At 40.9% G+C, this 18,346-nt stretch overlaps 1 protein-coding gene across 8 annotated transcripts in view; it reads left to right on the top strand.

Moving 5' to 3' along the window:
• Positions 1-18,346, top strand: part of ZNF521 (zinc finger protein 521) — a 275,680-nt gene that overhangs the window by 214,354 nt on the left and 42,980 nt on the right. For 5 of the 8 annotated variants that reach the window (XM_034762795.1, XM_034762794.1, XM_034762791.1 and 2 more), the window contains one exon: positions 15,803-15,868. The exons of the other annotated variants lie outside the window; for them this stretch is intronic. In XM_034762795.1, coding sequence (XP_034618686.1) covers positions 15,803-15,868 — 66 coding nt within the window. The remainder of the gene's footprint in view (positions 1-15,802; positions 15,869-18,346) is intronic. 8 annotated transcript variants of the gene reach the window in all.

Here is an 18,346-nt window from a genome sequence, read left to right as displayed (position 1 = left end):
ATATTGGTTCCCATCTCAGGATTCCTATATAAAATGGATATTCTCTCTCTCTGATACAGTTTGGAGGCTGAAGACCTCTGGCATTTAAGGCTAAATATAAACAGCACAGATTCACCACCATTTTGACCCCCTCATAGTTCAATCTGAACAGAGTACCCAGCTTCAGTCATTGCCAAAGGTAGCTCAGGTGGAGTTTGCCAGGAAAATGTAGTCTGTACCAGGGCTCACATACCGCTAATTCCTGGTGGTGCTGTTGGGCAGGACTGGCTGATAGTGGCAGGTCAAATAAGGAGTCCCACAGACTATTCAACATGGAGAACTTTCTGCCACCTTGCTGTGGAGAGTTTAAACCTGAGCTCTGTTAAATTCAGTGTTTCTGCTGAGTTGAACTTTCTTTGAGGGCTGTGAGTGGAGAGGCAGTCTCAAGATAGCACAACCCTAAACTAAAAGATTAGGGTCAGGACCTTGAACTGTATCCAGTAATAAATGGGGCACCAGCGGAGTATGCAGAGATAACAGTGGCTTTGTATAATAATACCTTAAATGCAGAATAATGAAATATACCATTTAAAAAGAAATTTTGCAAAGGATTTCTTGTTGAATAAAACCAGGGAGGGAGAAGGCAGTGCAAGACAGATGTTTTATATTTTTAAAACACCCACCATAGTAGGAGTCTATCAGGCCCGGCGGATTGATAATGGGATATGGAGCCATTCACCTCTATAGTAATGTTTCAAATCTGACCTTACTTGGGACTGTTTGATAACAATTGGTGACCTATGCATGAAGAATATCCAGTTCCCGGTGAACAGCATCCACATAACAAACCACCACCACAGTATTTACTAATAAGCATTTTTGCCAGCAGTTTCAGCAAAGCAGCCAAGGATTGAATTGGGGTAAAAACTGAACTATCCCCTTATCCACAGGGCTGGCTTTTTTTTTTTTTTTTTTTTTTTTTTAATTTAGGCACGTTAGCACAGTAGCAATGTAGAGAAACTCGCACAACCATTTCCCACATATTACCTCTTTTGAAACAGAGAACTCAAAGGTTCTCAGTCCAGCATTTTTCACCAGCACAAATTCACCATTTCAAAATAAAACAGTACAGATCTTAACAGTGGACAGTAGGGTCCATGAAGCTTATAGATTCAGTAGAGTAACATCTATTTACACTCGGGTCCCATGGCAAAGGACATGCATACTACTATAAATGGAATACTCACACACTCCATTTCTGTGCGTGTATGCGCATGTGTGCTTGCGTAATAAACATCTGTTGCCATGTCACATGATACCTCTGGGATTCCAAAGTGTTGGCTTTTTTTTTTAAAGACCTATAGACTAAAATATATCTGGATTTTTTTGGACTTTTTATCATGTTTAAGGTATAAAATTGTTTATCAATAAAGATAGTAGAAATAGGAAACCTGTCCTGTAGGCCGTAGTTCTGATTTGACGCCAGCAATAAATTTTGGTTCTCTGCAACCTTATTTTGTTCAGTCCTTTTTATAATTAGTTGATCTTTGTGACCTGGAGATAGGAGGCAGAAAGGGAGTTATGGCACGATGGGCATCTAGTGACTATGTGGGGCAGCTGAGTATGTAGTTAATGCTTAGACTCCAGTGTTTTTTTTCTTTTTCTTTTTGTATTTGGAGGTCTGTGTTATTATATTGACCCTGACTCATCTGAGGGAGAAAAAAATAATATAATGTGTAGTTCCAGAACTTACGTCTTTTAAAACAGGGTTGAAGCATTGAAAAGAGACTGGCAGACGGGCTTAGCATTGTGGATATCTATATCCATTCTTGCCAAAGGGTAAATAAAGGGCATTCATTTATTAATCTGCTTCCAAATCCCTCCCTCAAAAACAAATGAGGAAGGGGTTCTTTTTCTTTTCTGACCATTTCTAGTAGAGCCAGGCATGAACAATTAAATTTAGGGCTTCCCTGTGGTCTGTGAATAACACTACACAGTGCTAACCATCAGGGCACAAAGACAGACAACAAAAAGGGCTGTTTTATTTTCTGTTTACCCTTCAGGATACTGTTTACCTTATCACTGAAGGGGAAGTTATCATTTCATCCCTTTTGGAAATTGTACTGGCTTGATTCTGTACCTCCAGGTCTCGGACCAGCTAGTGATAAAGTGGGCATGTCAGCCTGGGGTGAGGAAAGTCCTACCGGGAGCTGTTGCACTCTCGCACTCGCTCTGACTCCCTCTGTCTCTTGCTCTTTCTCTGTCAAACCATTTTCTCTCTCTCTCTTTCTCTCTCTCTCTCCCCTCTTTCAACGGGAATGGTTTGTTTTTTTCCCTCCTCCCCTCCCCCCAAATTTACTTCACAGCAGATTGTCTTGTAGTAAATCACCAAAAACCCAAATAGCACTAAAGCATTCTGATACAACATTAGCATTTGCTTAACAAGCACAAGATAAACATTAAACAAAGAACTGCATTTCTTTATTAGAGGCTGCAAGATACATAATCCATGAGCACAAGAAACATGGGACCCAGTGGATATGCAGATGTGTGTTATTTCATTGGCGCTGGGCGGCCTTGTTAGAAAAGGTTTTCATCTGAAGGCTTGGGGGTGGATAGTTGACTGTCCCTGGTGGGTCTGTAACTAGATACAGAGACTGTTGCAAGCTAGGCTGGGCTCCCTGGTGGATGTGCTGATTGGACAGCCTGAGGAAAACTTGGGAAGCATCAGGAAGTGAACTCAATCACCTTGGGGATGATAGGGTAGAACCAGATGAAGGCATTTGACTTCTTTTGTAACTCCCACTAAGGACAGATTGCCAGTGCGATCCAACCTCCATAACTGCAAATCAGGCCCTTTCCCCTATGCCGATTTCATTAGAATGGCCAGCATGGTGCAGAGTTTAAAAAAAAAAAAAAAAAGGTTAGACACAGTAATTTTACAGGCAGGCGGGTACAAAAAAAAATCTGCATAATTAAGCAGTCAAGGCTGCTAATAGGGGAGTTTATATGCTCTGGGACCAGGCAAGGGCAGCACATATGGATATAGCACTGGATATTAAATCTACGGCATGCCGACTTACTTCAGGGCCCTTAGAGAAAAGTCTAATTATAGAGAGAGGAATTGTGTTTACTGGTCTGTCTTGGGCAAAGATGTTGAAAGAAGTGCAACCAAGTTTTGCAGTTAGACATGAACAGTCTGTTAATAGAGATATCAAAAATATGTGCTTGTGATTGTTTCATATCTAATCCACAGGAAATCCCAGATTCTGAGACCCCCTTTTCCCAGTTAAAGTGGGGGGTGGGGAAGGAGAGAGAGACCTATACATATCTCGGATGCAGGATGTAAAATGTGTTCATTATTAAATTGCTGGAATTTAATCTGAACCAAGCTCTTTACCATCAATAAATTATATTTAGCAGTTTACCCTAGTTAAGCTACTTCTGTTTAAAAATGTCAGTGCTTCTGGGTATAAGCTCAAAGTCAGCATTTAAATATAAATGGGTAATATGGGTGGAAGTTGCAGCAGGCAGGACTGAATAGTTAGAGAAAGGGTATGTTTATGTAACAAGTCCTGACGTGGTGGACATTAACATTTCATAATGCAGATCAAAGGTATGGAGAAGACCCAAGGGCCCTCAGTCAAGGGGCCCTAGCAACTGTCTAGTATGCTCTATGAGATGATTTCTTCAAATTAGAAAGACTTAGATTATAAAAAAAAGGCTATAAAAGTAATTACCCTTTCTCCCTGCCCCCACTTCCCCGCCCCCCACAGCAAGTAAAGGAGTCTGTCCATTTGCTGATGGGAGATGATCAGCGAGGTGTTATCATGAAATGCTGCCTTACGCGTATAACTGCTAGCAGAGGCCAGTGTTTAGTGCATATTTTGATTTAATATTTTTCAGCTTCAGGCTTTTGTCCTTTTCATGTTTGGATTTAAAATACTGGGCCATCTGGGTGAGCCTCATCCTGAAATGCTGGTGAGCGTTTGGGTCAGTCAGAAACCGCTTTAAGGGCCGCAACCTGCAAAGTTCTAAGCGCCTCCTGCTAGAGGCTGAGCGCCCCTCAGCTCCTATGAAGTCAATGGGATTTGAAGGCCCTCTGGAACGTATAAGATGGATCCCTAAATTTTGCTTCCTCTAGATATTTAAGGGGAGGAGTGAACTACACCAGTGTTTGAAGAATGTACAAGATTATTGTTGAGTATTATAATAGCACCCATAGTAACTACACAAAACATAGGATAAGAAACTCTCCCTGCCCCAAAGTGCTTGCAAAGATGCTCTTAATCCTCATTTTAAGAAAGGAGGACAAAAGGACTTAGGTGCCTAACTGCCACTTTAGGTGCCTAAATCCCAGAATCAGACACCACTGGGATTCACAAAACCTTCACTCAGCTGCTGTCAAACCACATAGATGCCTAAATGCACTGGATGCCTATATTTTTGCAGTAACATTTCCCTAGGTGCCTATGTTTCTGACTCTGGGAATGTGCTCTGCAGCTCCACAGTGAGAAAAGATTGGCATTTCTCGGCTAACTCACCTGTAGGGCCCCATCCAGCAAGTGTGCTCAGAGCTCAACTACCAGATTCGGCCCCTATAGGTGAACTTACAGAAAACAGCATGGGTGGGCAGGGGAAAATTGACAACCTCCCTAGTAACTTTTAGCCCAGTGGTTAGGGCACTCCCCTTGGATGTGGGAGACCCTTGGTTCAGGTTCCCCCTTTCACCAGATAGGGATAAGGGATTTGAACAGGAATCTACAAGCTTGAAAGTGAGTGCTGTAATCCCTGGGCTATGGGTTATCAGAATAACCCTCAGTCTTTCCCGTTGAAGCTGTTCCAGTGTGAATAAGTAATTTAAAAGGAGCAGAGGGACTGGCTTCTGAGTCTACCACCTGAGTGCTCCCTCTAACCACCACACTACAGAATCATTCTCATGTTTCCATTCTCTCTGGCCCAATCATTCTTGCATTATTTATCCACAGTGGAACGGTCAGCAGCAGAGACTGTGAGGGAGCCCCACATCAGAATAACCCATAGCCCGATGGTTAAGGTATTCACCTAAGAGGTGGCTGATTCCTGTTCAGATCCCTTCTCCCACTTTGGTGGAGCAGGGGCTTAAATTATGGGTTTCACACATCCCAGGTGAGCACCCTAACCAGTGGGCTAAAAGTTATGATTGAGCTCTGAGAATGCAGAGCTGGCAACATCAGCCACAACTAGCAGGCTAGTTAGGTAGAGCTAAATTCACAAACGAACATGGGCATGATGATGCTGAGTATCACCACGCCTAGCTTTTAGGCACCTGGAAAATCACTGGGATCCACACAGCCTGGGTTATGTACCTAGGCTCCCCATACAATACGTGGGGAGAGACAGGCATCTGAGAATGGGAGTCACAAAAACCAGCACGCTAAGCTAGCCAGTGGGAGGTGCCAAGCTGAGGCATGTGTGCCCCCGGTCTCTTGCTAAAACAGTGTAGGCGCCTAACGCCTAAGAAAAGTTTGCAGCTGAGAATCCCAAGCACAGGGAAGCATAGCCCTGAAGTCTGGACTTAGGCATCATCTCTGAGAGAGGGGCAGGGCTTAGCACACACCCCTCGGGAAGAGCAAACAGCGTGTGGATGTACTTACTGCACAGCTTGAAGAATGCAGGCTTTTGAAACCTTACAAAACAACCTCGTACTTCTCTTCCCCACATCCCCAGATGAGCCATGGAAAGCAGTGCTAGCTCCACTTAAAAGCCCTGGTCTGGACTCTTAGCAGCTAGCAACAGCATCAAACTATTCTGGGATAAGTAGAAAGTAAAGAAGAGAGAGGAGGGATAAGAATTTTTAATCTCATTTTTCCCCTTTAAAGTGACATTGTCAAGATATAAAATAATATAGATTTAAAATGTTCTTATCTTTATTGATAACGCTAAAGCCTGGTATCATTTTTAAAATATAATTTACACTTTACCCCTTGTGCTATATGTTTACCTTTTCATTTCACTCATCTTGGACATTCAACCTACACTGGTCAGTTTATTTTAGTGGATAGCCATTTTCACTTACTGAGTCTTGCACTAGCACAATGATGTTTGGTTTGGGATTCTAAATGTTAAAAAAAAAAAAAAAAGCAACCCCCAAAACATAAAAGCACAACAGGATGTCTTCACACACATGTACATCTCTACTATTTTTACTGCAGTTTAAAAGAGGTTTATGCCAATCTTTATTTCAATATCTTTTCATATATTTGGGACCGAACCTATCTTAATTTTTTGCAAAGTGCCTGTCACAATGAGATGCTAAGCATCATCATTGTCTCTTTCCAAGCCTTGTATTAGTGATAATAGCCAGCAATGGCAAGAGATTCCAAAGCTGGCTTTAGACTCTAGCCTTTTACAGGCCAACTCCTCAAAACTCCATTGAATTCAGTGGGTTTGTGTTGATTTACACTAGATGAGGAGCTGGATATTCATTCTGAAACAGGTTTGCAAGGAATGTGCTATTACAAAGTGAACTGTTCCTCTCTCTTTATACTGCTACTGACCTCTGACCATCAATCCATTTCCTCCACTCTCTTCCTCCTAGTGCTTCATCGGCCACAGGGAATGGGATTGTTCGCTGGAAGGGCTATGTAAGTGTGACACACAAATGGCAGTTTCTCTCCCATCCATCATGCTAATCATTGGTATTCCCACAGCATCGATCACCGTGATATCACCACTGTAAAAGATGCTATGGGAAATAGTCCTTTTGGAGATGATATACAAGGATAGATTTAGAATCCTGGGCCTGTTTTGCACCCACAGTGACCCTGGGGCATGGTTTATTATGTACCCACTCACACTTGCAATTATTTTGCTGGTGTACAAATGAAAGCGAGTTTTTTTCAAAATCTAGCCCTTCCTCTTCTATTTGGAAGAAGTCATTTGGCAGCTTTGCATACCAACATCTCTTTGCCTTCTTCCATGCTGCACCCCAAGCATGAGTCAGGGAAGAATCCCTGGATTCATGCAAAAGGCATTACTTTCTCCACTGTCAGATCCCTCCTGGAGACTCACTCCTGCCAGGATGCTGTGGGAAACTTTCTGACTTAATGACAAGCTTGAGGAGTAATTTGGGAATGGTTTCTGTATCCTTTAAATATATATATTTGCATGACTATTTTGTTAACGTAAGTGTATACATTTCATAACCCACCCTCATGTCCTTTGTTCACTAGTCTCTTTATCTTTTGGTTGTGAGCTCCTCAGAGCAGGGATCGTGTCTTCTTGCCTGTTTAGAAATGGTCTAGCATATCATTGGCACTACCAGAAATAAATAATAATAACTAGTAGATTGGTGCTGGGCTGTCAATATTCCTTCTCTGTTGTTTTTGACTCCTCTCTCCATTAACCCACACATCCGAGCTATGTCCAGTTCCTGCTGCTTTTTCCTCCTGACTATCTCCAGGATGTCTCCATTTCTTTCCATGTCCACAACCAGATCTCGTATCTAGATCCATATTATATCCTGCCTTGACTACAGCAACGTCTTCCTCTTTAGCCTCACAAACATTCATGTTGTCCCTCATCAGTGAAAACAAGATGCAACCACTGAACTCCTTGTCCTGTGCATCAATTTGATCATGTTACTCCTCTCTTTGAATCCCTCCATTGACTCCTCATCCACTAAAACGCATGAAATTTAAGCCTCTGGTAATCACCTTCAAGGGTCTTAGTAACTCTGCCCCTCATGGGCATTTAGGACATGGCAAAGTAAGCACCATCAACAGGATTCAGGGCCCAAGCCTACAGGTGCTAAAAACACCCTGCAGAGTTCTGAGCACCCATGATGCCGTTGCCCATGGAGAGTATGTGAAGAAAGAGGAGGCTTTGCATGTCTTGAGAGTGCTCAGTACATTGCAGGGATTGAGACTTCTGTTTCTATTCATGTTCCATTGGCCATACCCATCTTTGCAACCCTTCCAATCCCTGTTCAGCTTCCGAACTCACCTTCCCTGAGTTATCTTTTGTTAGTTGTGACCTTGTCCTTTTTTTTCCAAGATGTTTTCCCAGAACCCTTTGTACCAGGTGAGCTGGTGATTCATTGGAGGAAGGATGTATATCTTCATGGATTCCAAGGCCAGAAGGGATCAATGTGATTGTCTGGTCTGACCGGAATAACAGACAGGCCATAGAACTTCCCCTAAATAATTTTTAGAGCATAGCTTTTAGTAACCCAGAGTTAGATTAGTTGCTTACTAGTTGTTTCAGTAAATGGTTTATGTTTTAGGAGTCTAATAGGCTAATAATTAAATTGTTGTACAGGTGGGAGCCTTGATCATGAAATGCTGTTTTCTGGAACCTGTCAAAAACCCCAAATCAATCCAATACTTGCTGTAAATAAAGACAATGTGGATTAAACCATATTGAAAACGCCAAACTGGGACTGTGTTAACTGTGGCTTGACTATCTCATTTACCAGTGGTAAAGATAATCCTAAAAACATGTGGTATGCATCCAGTTCCTCCATTCAGTATTAAAGCCCAGACACGGAGCAGGTGAGTTTTACCTGCTTTTGTAACACATTCTGTTTAAAAATAAATAAATAAATAAATCAGCAAGCATACAGTAGATGCCTTTTACTGCCAGAGTGGAACTTCACAAGCCTACCAGGGGACCTTTTTGTAATGTGTGTAATGTGCTGCTACCGTGCTTTAGCAAGGAAAAATGTCACTGCTGGGCTTTATTTTTAACAGACTTTTTTAACATCAATTAATGCAAGCAAATGTAGTGGAGCAGATCTAGCTTTTTATTTATATTTGGGGGAAAGCAGTAAGGAGACTTGGGGGGAGGGGAAGGAAGAAGTATTGTTTTATTTTAAACTCCAGGCAATTAAACAACATTGGGAGAGATTTTCAAAGGCACAAAAGGCAGTTAAGCATCTAACTCCCACTGAAAATCAGTGGGAGTTAGGCACCTAACTGTCTTTTGTGTCTTTGAAAATCTCGCTCATACTGTATATTTTTAAACATTGATTTCCTAAAGTGTGTACTGCAAGTTACATAACATGAAGGCCAAGATCATCAGCTATCAACATGGCTCTACGTTTAATGTGCTCCACACACTCACCTCCTCATTTACTTACACACACACACACGCAGTTGTAATTGTATTATATTATCTTGTAGCATTGATCAATTTTGTTCTGGCGAGGGGTCTTTGCAAATCTTGATAGTGCAACTGTGTCTCTTTTATACGAGCTTTTCATGAAAATAAAGGTAAAAGTTAACTCTGCAGCTACTTGACTTGCCCTGCTGCATGGAAATTTTGATGTGGGCAAAGAACAGCATGTGATCTGGGGTAACATACTGTATATGATGTAATATCTTACCATCACAATGAGCAAAGGACAAAATGATAACTTTAACTTAGAATTTTCATGCTTTTACTCGGGCTGTCAAGCGAATAAAAAAATTAATCGTGATTAATCGCACTGTTAAACAATAATAGAATACCATTTATTTAAATATTTTGGGAGGTCTTCTACATTTTCAGATATATTGATTTCAGTTACAACACAGAATGCAAAGTGTACAGTGCTCACTTTATATTTATTTTTATTACAAATATTTGCACTGTTAAAAACAAAAATAATATTTTAAATTCACCTAATATAAGTAGTATTGTAGATTGTAGTGCAATCTCTTTATCATGAAAGTTGAACTTACAAATGTCGAATTATGTACAAAAAAATAACTGCATTCAAAAGTAAAACAATGTAAAACTTTAGAGCCTACAAGTCCACTCAGTCCTACTTCAGCCAATCTCTCAGACAAACAAGTTTGGTTACATTTGCAGGAGATAATGTTGCCCACTTCTTGTTTACAATGTCACTTGAAAGTGAGAACAGGCATTCTCATGGTACTGTTGTAACCTGCATCGCAAGATATTTACATGCCAGATGCGCTAAAGATTCATATGTCCCTTCATGCTTCACCCACCATTCCAGAGGATATGCCTCCATGCTGATGATGGGTTCTGCTCGATAACGATCTAAAAGAGAGTGGACCGATGCATGTTCATTTTCATCATCTGAGTCAGATGCCACCAGCAGAAGGTTGGTTTTCTTTTTTGGTGGTTCGGGTTTTGTAGTTTCCGCATCTTGAGTGTTGTTCTTTTAAGACTTCTGAAAGCATGCTCCACACCTCGTCCCTCTCAGATTTTGGACGGCACTTCAGATTCTTAAACCTTGGGTCGAGTGCTGTAGCTATTTTTAGAAATCTCACATTGGTACCTTCTTTGAATTTTGTCAAATCTGCAGTGACGGTATTCGTAAATCAAACATGTGCTGGGTCATCATCCAAGACTGCTATAACATGAAATATATGGCAGAATGCGGGTAAAACAGAGCAGACGACATACAATTCTCCCCCAAGGAGTTCAGTCACAAATTTAATTAATGCACTATTTTTTTAACGAACATCATCAACATGGAAGCTTGTCTTCCGGAATGGTGGCTGAAGCATGAAGGGGCCTACGAATACTTAGCATATTTGGCACGTAAATACCTTGCAACACTGGCTACACCTGTTCTCACTTTCAGGTGACATTGTAAATAAGAAGCAGGCAGCAGAATCCCGTAAATGTAAACAAACTTGTTTGTCTTAGTGATTGGCTAAACAAGAAGTAGGACTGAGTGGACTTGTAGGCTCTAAAGTTTTGCATTGTTTTGTTTTTGAGTGCAGATATGTAAAAAAAAATCTACATTTGTAAGTTACACTTTCACAATAGAAATTGCTCTACAGCACTTGTATGAGGTGAATTGAAAAATACTATTTCTTTTGTTTATCATTTTTACAGTGCTAATATTTGTAAGCATAACACGACTTGCACTGACACAAAGTACATAAACTTGCAGACTTCAAGTTTTCTGATGAAGAGTCTTAGGTGTTTTAAACATTGTCAGGGATTTGTAGCTGATGGCCCCAAAGCTTTCAGAGAGAAAAAGATCACAGTAGTTAAATATATATGTTGCTAAATATCGTTTTTTGACATTATGAGATTTTATTTCTTAATAAAAATAAAATGCCATGGAACCGGTCTTTGTTATATAGTCAGAGTATACAATATTTAAATTTTTAAACAGTAGCTTGAATGAACTTGTGCAGGTCTTAAACAAATTTGTCATAACGTAAAGAAATTAAAAATGTATTATGCGCAAAACGTTTTTATAATTCTGCATTATAGCCTTAGAAATATTTTATCAGGATATTTTTGTTTGGTTTGGTTTTACTGTGTTTTGGTTCTTTGCAGGTGGGAACATCAGGAATTGCTATGTCAGAAGGATGACTATATTTAATTATTGGCTTCTGATTCTTGATTAAATTAGTACAAATCCTCACTTGCCTCTCTGCACTGTCCTACTCTTACACTTCAGCAGCATTATTTCTCGTTGACTAAAATCTTATCAAGAATCCATCATTTCCCCTTTCCATCCACTAAGTTTTGATGATTTGGTGCAAAGGTGTACTTACCGTAACACTGTTACGATAACTAGTACATTTGTGTTTCTGTTATGATGGGAGTACTGTTGTAGTGAGACTCATCCACTGTTGCTGCTTCTTCTCAGCAGTGTTAATTATACTTTAGGCTCATGTAGGGTGCATATGGAAACACAAAAATAAGTGATCAGGGACTAGAACAGTTTTGCTTTCATTTGTTGTGACAATGGCACATCTACTATGAAACACACACACAAGGCTAACGTACCTTATCTGTAATGAGGTCATGTCCCATGATGTGTATTAAACTCCACTAACTAGTCCCCTGCTTATCCAAAACCTCATTTATCTGAATTAATTTTGTGTCCCCCATTTCATTCAGCTAAACAAGGTTTCACAGTGTTTCCAACTCATGGTTTTATCATGAGTCTCGTGATATGTAATGTTTTGCTTAAAGCCTAGTCCCTGGAGTCATATGAATACATGAGAATCTCAGCTTTCATTTAGAAAAAAAAAGAGGGGGGACAAATTTCTAGTCCTTATGGTTACAGAGAAATGCTGGAAAATCTGAGACTTAAAAATGCCAAATCCACAAGGCAAAGAATTCAACGTGATTTATTGTTTTTATCTTATGATTTTTAAGCCAATCTCATGATTTTGGTTGCCCGAGTCATGATTTTTGAGTTTTTGGCGTTGGCAATACTATAATGTGCATTTTCATGTGTGTATCCGACTACTATAAATAGTCTGTCAGACTACCATGGGGCAGTATAGGGTTCTGTAGCGAGGATCTCCGTTTTTCCCCCAGTGTACATGAGAGAATGGAGAAGCACCCATTTATCCCGAGTCCCTTGTTATGCCTATAGATAGTTTAGTGGAGACTATGTATTGATTCCAGCCTCCAACTTCTGGAGATGCTGAATCACAGTAGTTGTGCAGTGGGTTAATGGCATTTGATATAGTTTATCTGATTCTTCCCCCCACCATTGCTAATGAATGCCGACTGCCTAGTTTAAAAGAGAGCTAAATCCTATTTTGGCCAAGGCAGCTATGGAGAGCACAGATGCTGCCCACTGTGTCCTCTGCAAAAGGACTTCTGCCAACCAGGGAATGATTTCTCATGGCAGGACAAGAGGAAGTGCTGTGCAGTGCACTTTGCTGCTCTCCTGATCAGAAGCAAAGTACAATCCTACTTGCTGCCAGTTAGTACTTGCTGCTGAGTGCAGCATACTCACTAGCTGGCTAGGGAGTTAGTTGCCCACTAGGGAATGTGGTGCATGGGCCAATGAATTAGCTGTCTGTCCTTCCTACTACTACTCGTGATTGCTGTGGAGAGACCGTGTCCTGCCGCTTGCATGGGGAAGAAGAAGTTTCCAAACAATGTCTTCACCCTCTTGTGCAGTAGAGGGTGGAATTTAGCTCCTATACACCAATGCTTTGGGCTAATACCTAAACAGTGGTTGGCAGGCCAAACAAAAGCATTGTGGTGCCATGCAGAATTCTCAAGTTTGGGAGCAGCCTTGGCACTTTCACTCCAGCCATCTAGTGTCTGGCCTGGTGAAGGTGGGAGCATAAGCTAACTGCATGGCTCTCTGAGCATCACCTGCTAGACGATTGCATAGCATTAACGGGGCTGCAAGAAGCTGCAATGGCAGCAGCATCCAGGGCCGGCTCCAGGGTTTTGGCCGCCTCAAGTACCCAAACCAAAAAAACAAACAAAAAACAAAAAGCCGTGATCGCGATCTGCGGCGGCAATTCGGCGGGAGGTCCTTCACTCCCAGGCGGAGTGAGGGACCATCCACCGAATTGCCGCCGAATACCTGGACCTGCCGCCCCTCTCCAGAGCGGCCGCCCCAAGCACCTGCTTGAGAAGCTGGTTCCTGGAGCCGGCCCTGGCAGCATCTGAAAAGGGAGGCGGGTGGGTAATATTTTTCAGTGAGATAGCCTTATTTGTCTGGGAGATGTCCCCGAATGCCAGTGCAGAGAGGGAAAGGGGCATGGTTCCACCCTAAATAAAAGCCCCATGTCTTTTTACCCCACAAGTGGTTTTGATTCCTCTTTGCTGGTTTTTCACCCCTTCTCCTTATTTAATTTAACAAGAAAAAGAAAAACTCGGTGGACCTTTTTGAAAATATTTGAGCCAACAAATGCAGTCTTGTAAGTTATTTATTAGAGTATTTCTCAGTTAAAGTTTAATGTCATATAGTGGTCAGCAAACTCTCTCTTGCTGTTACAGTCATGTTTCTCATATCATGTTTCAAATTTCCTCAGAGCATTAGAAGTGTTATTTGGCTTTGGCGTGATGTTAATAGTAGTTTAATGCCATGCTACATTTTTCTCTGGCTCTACAAGTTTTACCCATAAGAGAGGATGTACATTGGCCTCAAAGACTGTACATTTATTTTTCTCATAACTGTGATGTATTTTTTCCTTTGCTAATATATTTTGATGCCTTATAGTTGTAACCTGCTGTTCTCTTTAATTGCTTATTGTTATTAATTATGTAGCGGTAACGTTGTCGGCTGCTTGAGCCATTTGGCTGTAAAAAAATGCATTTATCATTATTGCCATTGGAGCTGCAGTAAATTGCCAGAGTTCTGTCTGGAGATGAATGCTTTTGAGCGTTTCTCCAATAAAATTTGAATGTGTATCAAATCAAGATTTTCTTTTGCATCTTCCCTTCCCTTTTCCCCCACCCCCAGGTCTTCTCTGTCCTGTCCCCACTTCTCTTCTTTTCTTCCTTCTCCACCTCTTCTCATCCTTGAGCTTTTCTTGTCACATCTACTCTTCCTCCCTGTGGCCCCATTTTCCTTCTTTTTCTTCTCTGTTGACTTTCCTTCTGCCACACCCCACCCCTTTACAGTGGCTCCTTGTTTTTCCCACTTACCTCTTCCCTGCCTCCTCCTGTCTACAGTATTTCCTCCCCCTTCCCTAACCTTTACCTGCCTTTTCCTCTCTGCAGTCTTTTGTGTTCCTCCTCTTCTGTGCTTTTTGTCCCCTCCAGTCCCCTCTCTGTTTGTTTCTGCCTTTTTAGAGCTCACTGGGTATTTCTAAACTCCGCTTCTTGGTGGGCAGAATATTGGGAAAGGATGACTTTGCTCTAGAGAGGGGCTATAGTTTGGGTCCTTAATAAATATATATTTAAATAACGGCCAGCCTGAAGCCATAAATTCACAAAGATCACAACACAGTGTGTACTACATAAGAAAAAGCGAATCAGCCCTGATTATTGTATGTCTTTTCGAGAAACTGGGGAACTCTTCAATGCAGGGAACTCTTCAGTTTGTTTGGGGACAATTCTGCTCTCCAGTGTAAATCCATGTAACCAATAGAGTAACATCAGATATACAGCACTGTAAGTGAGAACAGACTCTAGCCCTTTTTGTCAGGGGAGCCAAAAGCTGACTATGTTACTGTATAATGGGATCAAATACAGAAATACGTGAAAGTTAAATGAAGCTGAAATTGAGCTTTCTCATATTTTGCTAAACAAAAAAATAGCAACTAAATTAGACTCAAAAAATACAAAGGTTACACCTCATTAAGTGGAACTAAATCACTATAATAATATTCTGAACAAGAAAAATTCTTCAAACTGGTTCTGTTGGGCTAGGAGAAAAGAGTCTAGTTTAAAAGCCCAGTTCCAGTATACATTAAGCACAGCTCTGAGGGCCTCAAGTGCCCATTCCACATTTTTTTCTCCTATTTTTGGAGGGGTCAGGGTGGTGGAGAGGGCAGAAGGTTGGCACATCCCTAATTGAGCTGAATTTCTAAATCAATATTCCAGCTACTGCTGTTCACTTCTTCAAAAGGTCCTTTACATGTGTAACAAGAAGTCAGTAAGCAACAGTTCTCATACTGCATTCAGATTTGAAAAAAATTGTCAACAGTGCCTGGCTTTTCATATAATTAAATAGCAGGAAGTGTAATACTTTTCATTCTAGGTATCCATAATGTTCAGAAATGCAAAGTCCTGTTTTAGTCTCTCTCTCTCTCTCTTTCTCTCTCTCTCTCTAAGAGGAAGCAGGTCGTTCTTTGCATCTTGGATAAACAGCTTTTCAGCATTTAGAGATTTTCTCCTTCAGACAACTAGTGGCTTTGTGCCAAAAAAAGAAGGCTCTGACCTTGCTATACACTCAGAACAAAAAATACCTGATGAGAGTTGTGTACGGTACATAGCTCGTGCTGCTGGTCCACTGCTGTGTGGAATTAATATTGACTATTCGACTGTCTCAGTGCTAGAAGATGTTTTCCCTGTAGACCTAACTTTACAACAGGTTGCATTTAGTTTATGCTGCATGAAATATCCTCTTTCAATTTTACCAATTTGTGTTTTTTTTGTGCAGTACTCGAAGGTAGATATACCTGTACTTCCACCAGTTCCAGAAGTCCCAGACGGGTGGGCATTACTAGTAGGTATTTAACATCAAACAACAGAGAAAGCTACCTCTCCAAGCAGAAAGCATGAACAACAACAACAACAAAAAATTACATACAACACAGCAAGAAAAAAAATCACATTTAAAATGAATGCACAATACTAAAAACCAAAAGTTTTTGACTTATATTACTCTGTTCTTAATTCTTCTGAATACAAATGTGACATTTTTATTAGTTTTTTTCCCCCATGGTTTGATTAAATTGTTAATAAGTACTTTGCCCAGCCAGTCTCTGAACAGTTCGAATTATAATTTTATTTTACTATAGGTTGGTACAAGAAACTTTCTTTTCAGGGAGAAATATGGCCTCAGCACAGGATTGAGAGCAAGGAATTGCAAAATTCTAATCTTGACTGACACTGATTGTGTTGTGGCCTTGTACAAATTATCTAGGGCCTGATCCTTCTCCAGCTAAATTTAGTGAGAGATTTTCCATTGTCTTCAATGGAAGAAGGATCAGTCACTTAACATGCCTCAGTTAAAAAGGCCTGACCTCGCAAATTTCTGAGTTATCTACTCACATGAACAGGTTCATGTAAGCCAGGAGGACTGCTCATCTGAGTTAGTTACTCCAATGTGCAGGTATTTGCCAGATCAATCTCTTAAGTCTTTGGTTTATGCTCATAGAGCATTTTGAAGATGTAGTGTTAAGCTACAAGTACATTTGAATGATTCATACTGCTACAGATAACTCATAAACTCCAGCTTTTTCTTAATGGTGCTTTTAATTTCTTCTAATAGCAAAGAGAAAACATTTTGAAAATTATTTGCAGAATATGCCATGCCACAGGAGGCTGCATAGCAATGACGTTGTGTAACCTTGTGATGTGTACATGCTATGTGATGCAACACAGATTTAAAAAAAAAACAGAACTAAATACCTTGTCCTGGTGCAGTTATGGGCAAGAAGTAACAAATTGTGTCCCATAACACGGTGACTAACTCTGTTGCTGAATTCTTGAACTCTCTCCTAGTAGCCAGATGCCTGGAAAGGGCATTTGTTACATAGAAATCTTTCTTATTTGAGATGAAAATATGACAGTTATTAAGAAGTTAGGACTTTTAGATATGGAATGAATCCTTTTTTATTTTAACCAACCTGACTGGTTAGGCATTTTGGGGTTTAATCAATGTACAGTGCTAAAGGCACTTGTAGTAAGAAGAATTCACTTACATGCAGCCAAAGTGAGTGCAACCAAGCAAAAAAGTGAACAGTTGGTGAAGTGAAATGCATCCCTTGCTTCAGACAGAAATACAGTGGAGTGAGAGATGCAGCAGACTGGGTTTCCCTTAAGCAGAGTTCATTTCAAAATCTGGCCCTGGAGAGATGAACTTTTTGCTTTAATTGAGGAGGTGGATTCTAGTGCTTGTTGCTCCATCAATCAGCACCCTTCTCCTGGTGGCTGTTCCGCAAAGGTATATTAGCAATACTCTACAAAAAGCTGCAGTGATCCTTAGTCATAAAATAGGCCATATTGCACAATGCCTCTGGGAGCACTATTGGAGCTGAAGCCTGAGTGCCCCAGCACCATTTTACAGGTTCCAATGCACATGTTCTCTCCTCTCCAGAACTGGTACAGTTCCAATGGCCAACATACATAGGAGGGGGAAGAGACATAGCTTTCTTCACCCCATTTGGGAAGGCTAAATTGCCTGTGTGACTCATGGATGACAGGACTAGGATTTTGCATGGCTACTAAGCATAGGCATAAGATAGGGAAGACTCCTTACATCTTTGCCCCAACTCCCTTCCATGTACCCACTCACAGGTAGGCACAATCTTGCCCTAAATGTCCTTTTTTTTTTAATTTGAAAAAGGAGGGGGAAATGTCACCCAAGATGGAACCAGGCATGCCAGGTTTCCATGCTGAGCAAACTTTTTATGACCGAGTCACAGACTGATTTAGAATTGGATTGAGAATAAATGCCAACTCTGACACAGCGCTAACTTCAATGATGTTAATGCATGGCACTATTATATTAGGATGAATAAAGGGGTGAGGAGGGCATGAAGTCCTTTCTTCCCTCCCCCCCACGCAATGTGAGCAAAATGGTCAGCTTTTCTGAATATGACAGGACACTCCTGATTGTAATTCTGTTGCCCACCCAGACCCTGTGCTCCTAGCCTAGCAGAACAGGATGGGACTTCATTTAGACTTTTTATTAGACTTTTTTCAGTGGCAATTCTTTCAGCGCTGTAAACATTTCCTTTCAGCAAATTCCAGCTGTATCCTTTGGCTTTAGTACATCTATTTCTTTATCACTTTACTCCTGTGCTTTTCAGAATTAACACCTTGGTGGATTGTGGTTTTTGTCTTGGGGCGGGTGGCGTGATAACGTTTGAGAAATTAAAAATGACAGAAGCTCTGTTTCAATCAGGGAGAAATGATAAACATGATGCTAGAACTCGTCAGGCACTGTTCAGTTCAGCATCAAGTCTTTATAGAGTAA

Source organism: Trachemys scripta, chromosome 2, assembly GCF_013100865.1.
Source record: "Trachemys scripta elegans isolate TJP31775 chromosome 2, CAS_Tse_1.0, whole genome shotgun sequence".
In the NCBI taxonomy this organism is placed as follows: domain Eukaryota; kingdom Metazoa; phylum Chordata; order Testudines; family Emydidae; genus Trachemys; species Trachemys scripta.
This window is presented reverse-complemented; position numbering and strand designations above follow the sequence as displayed.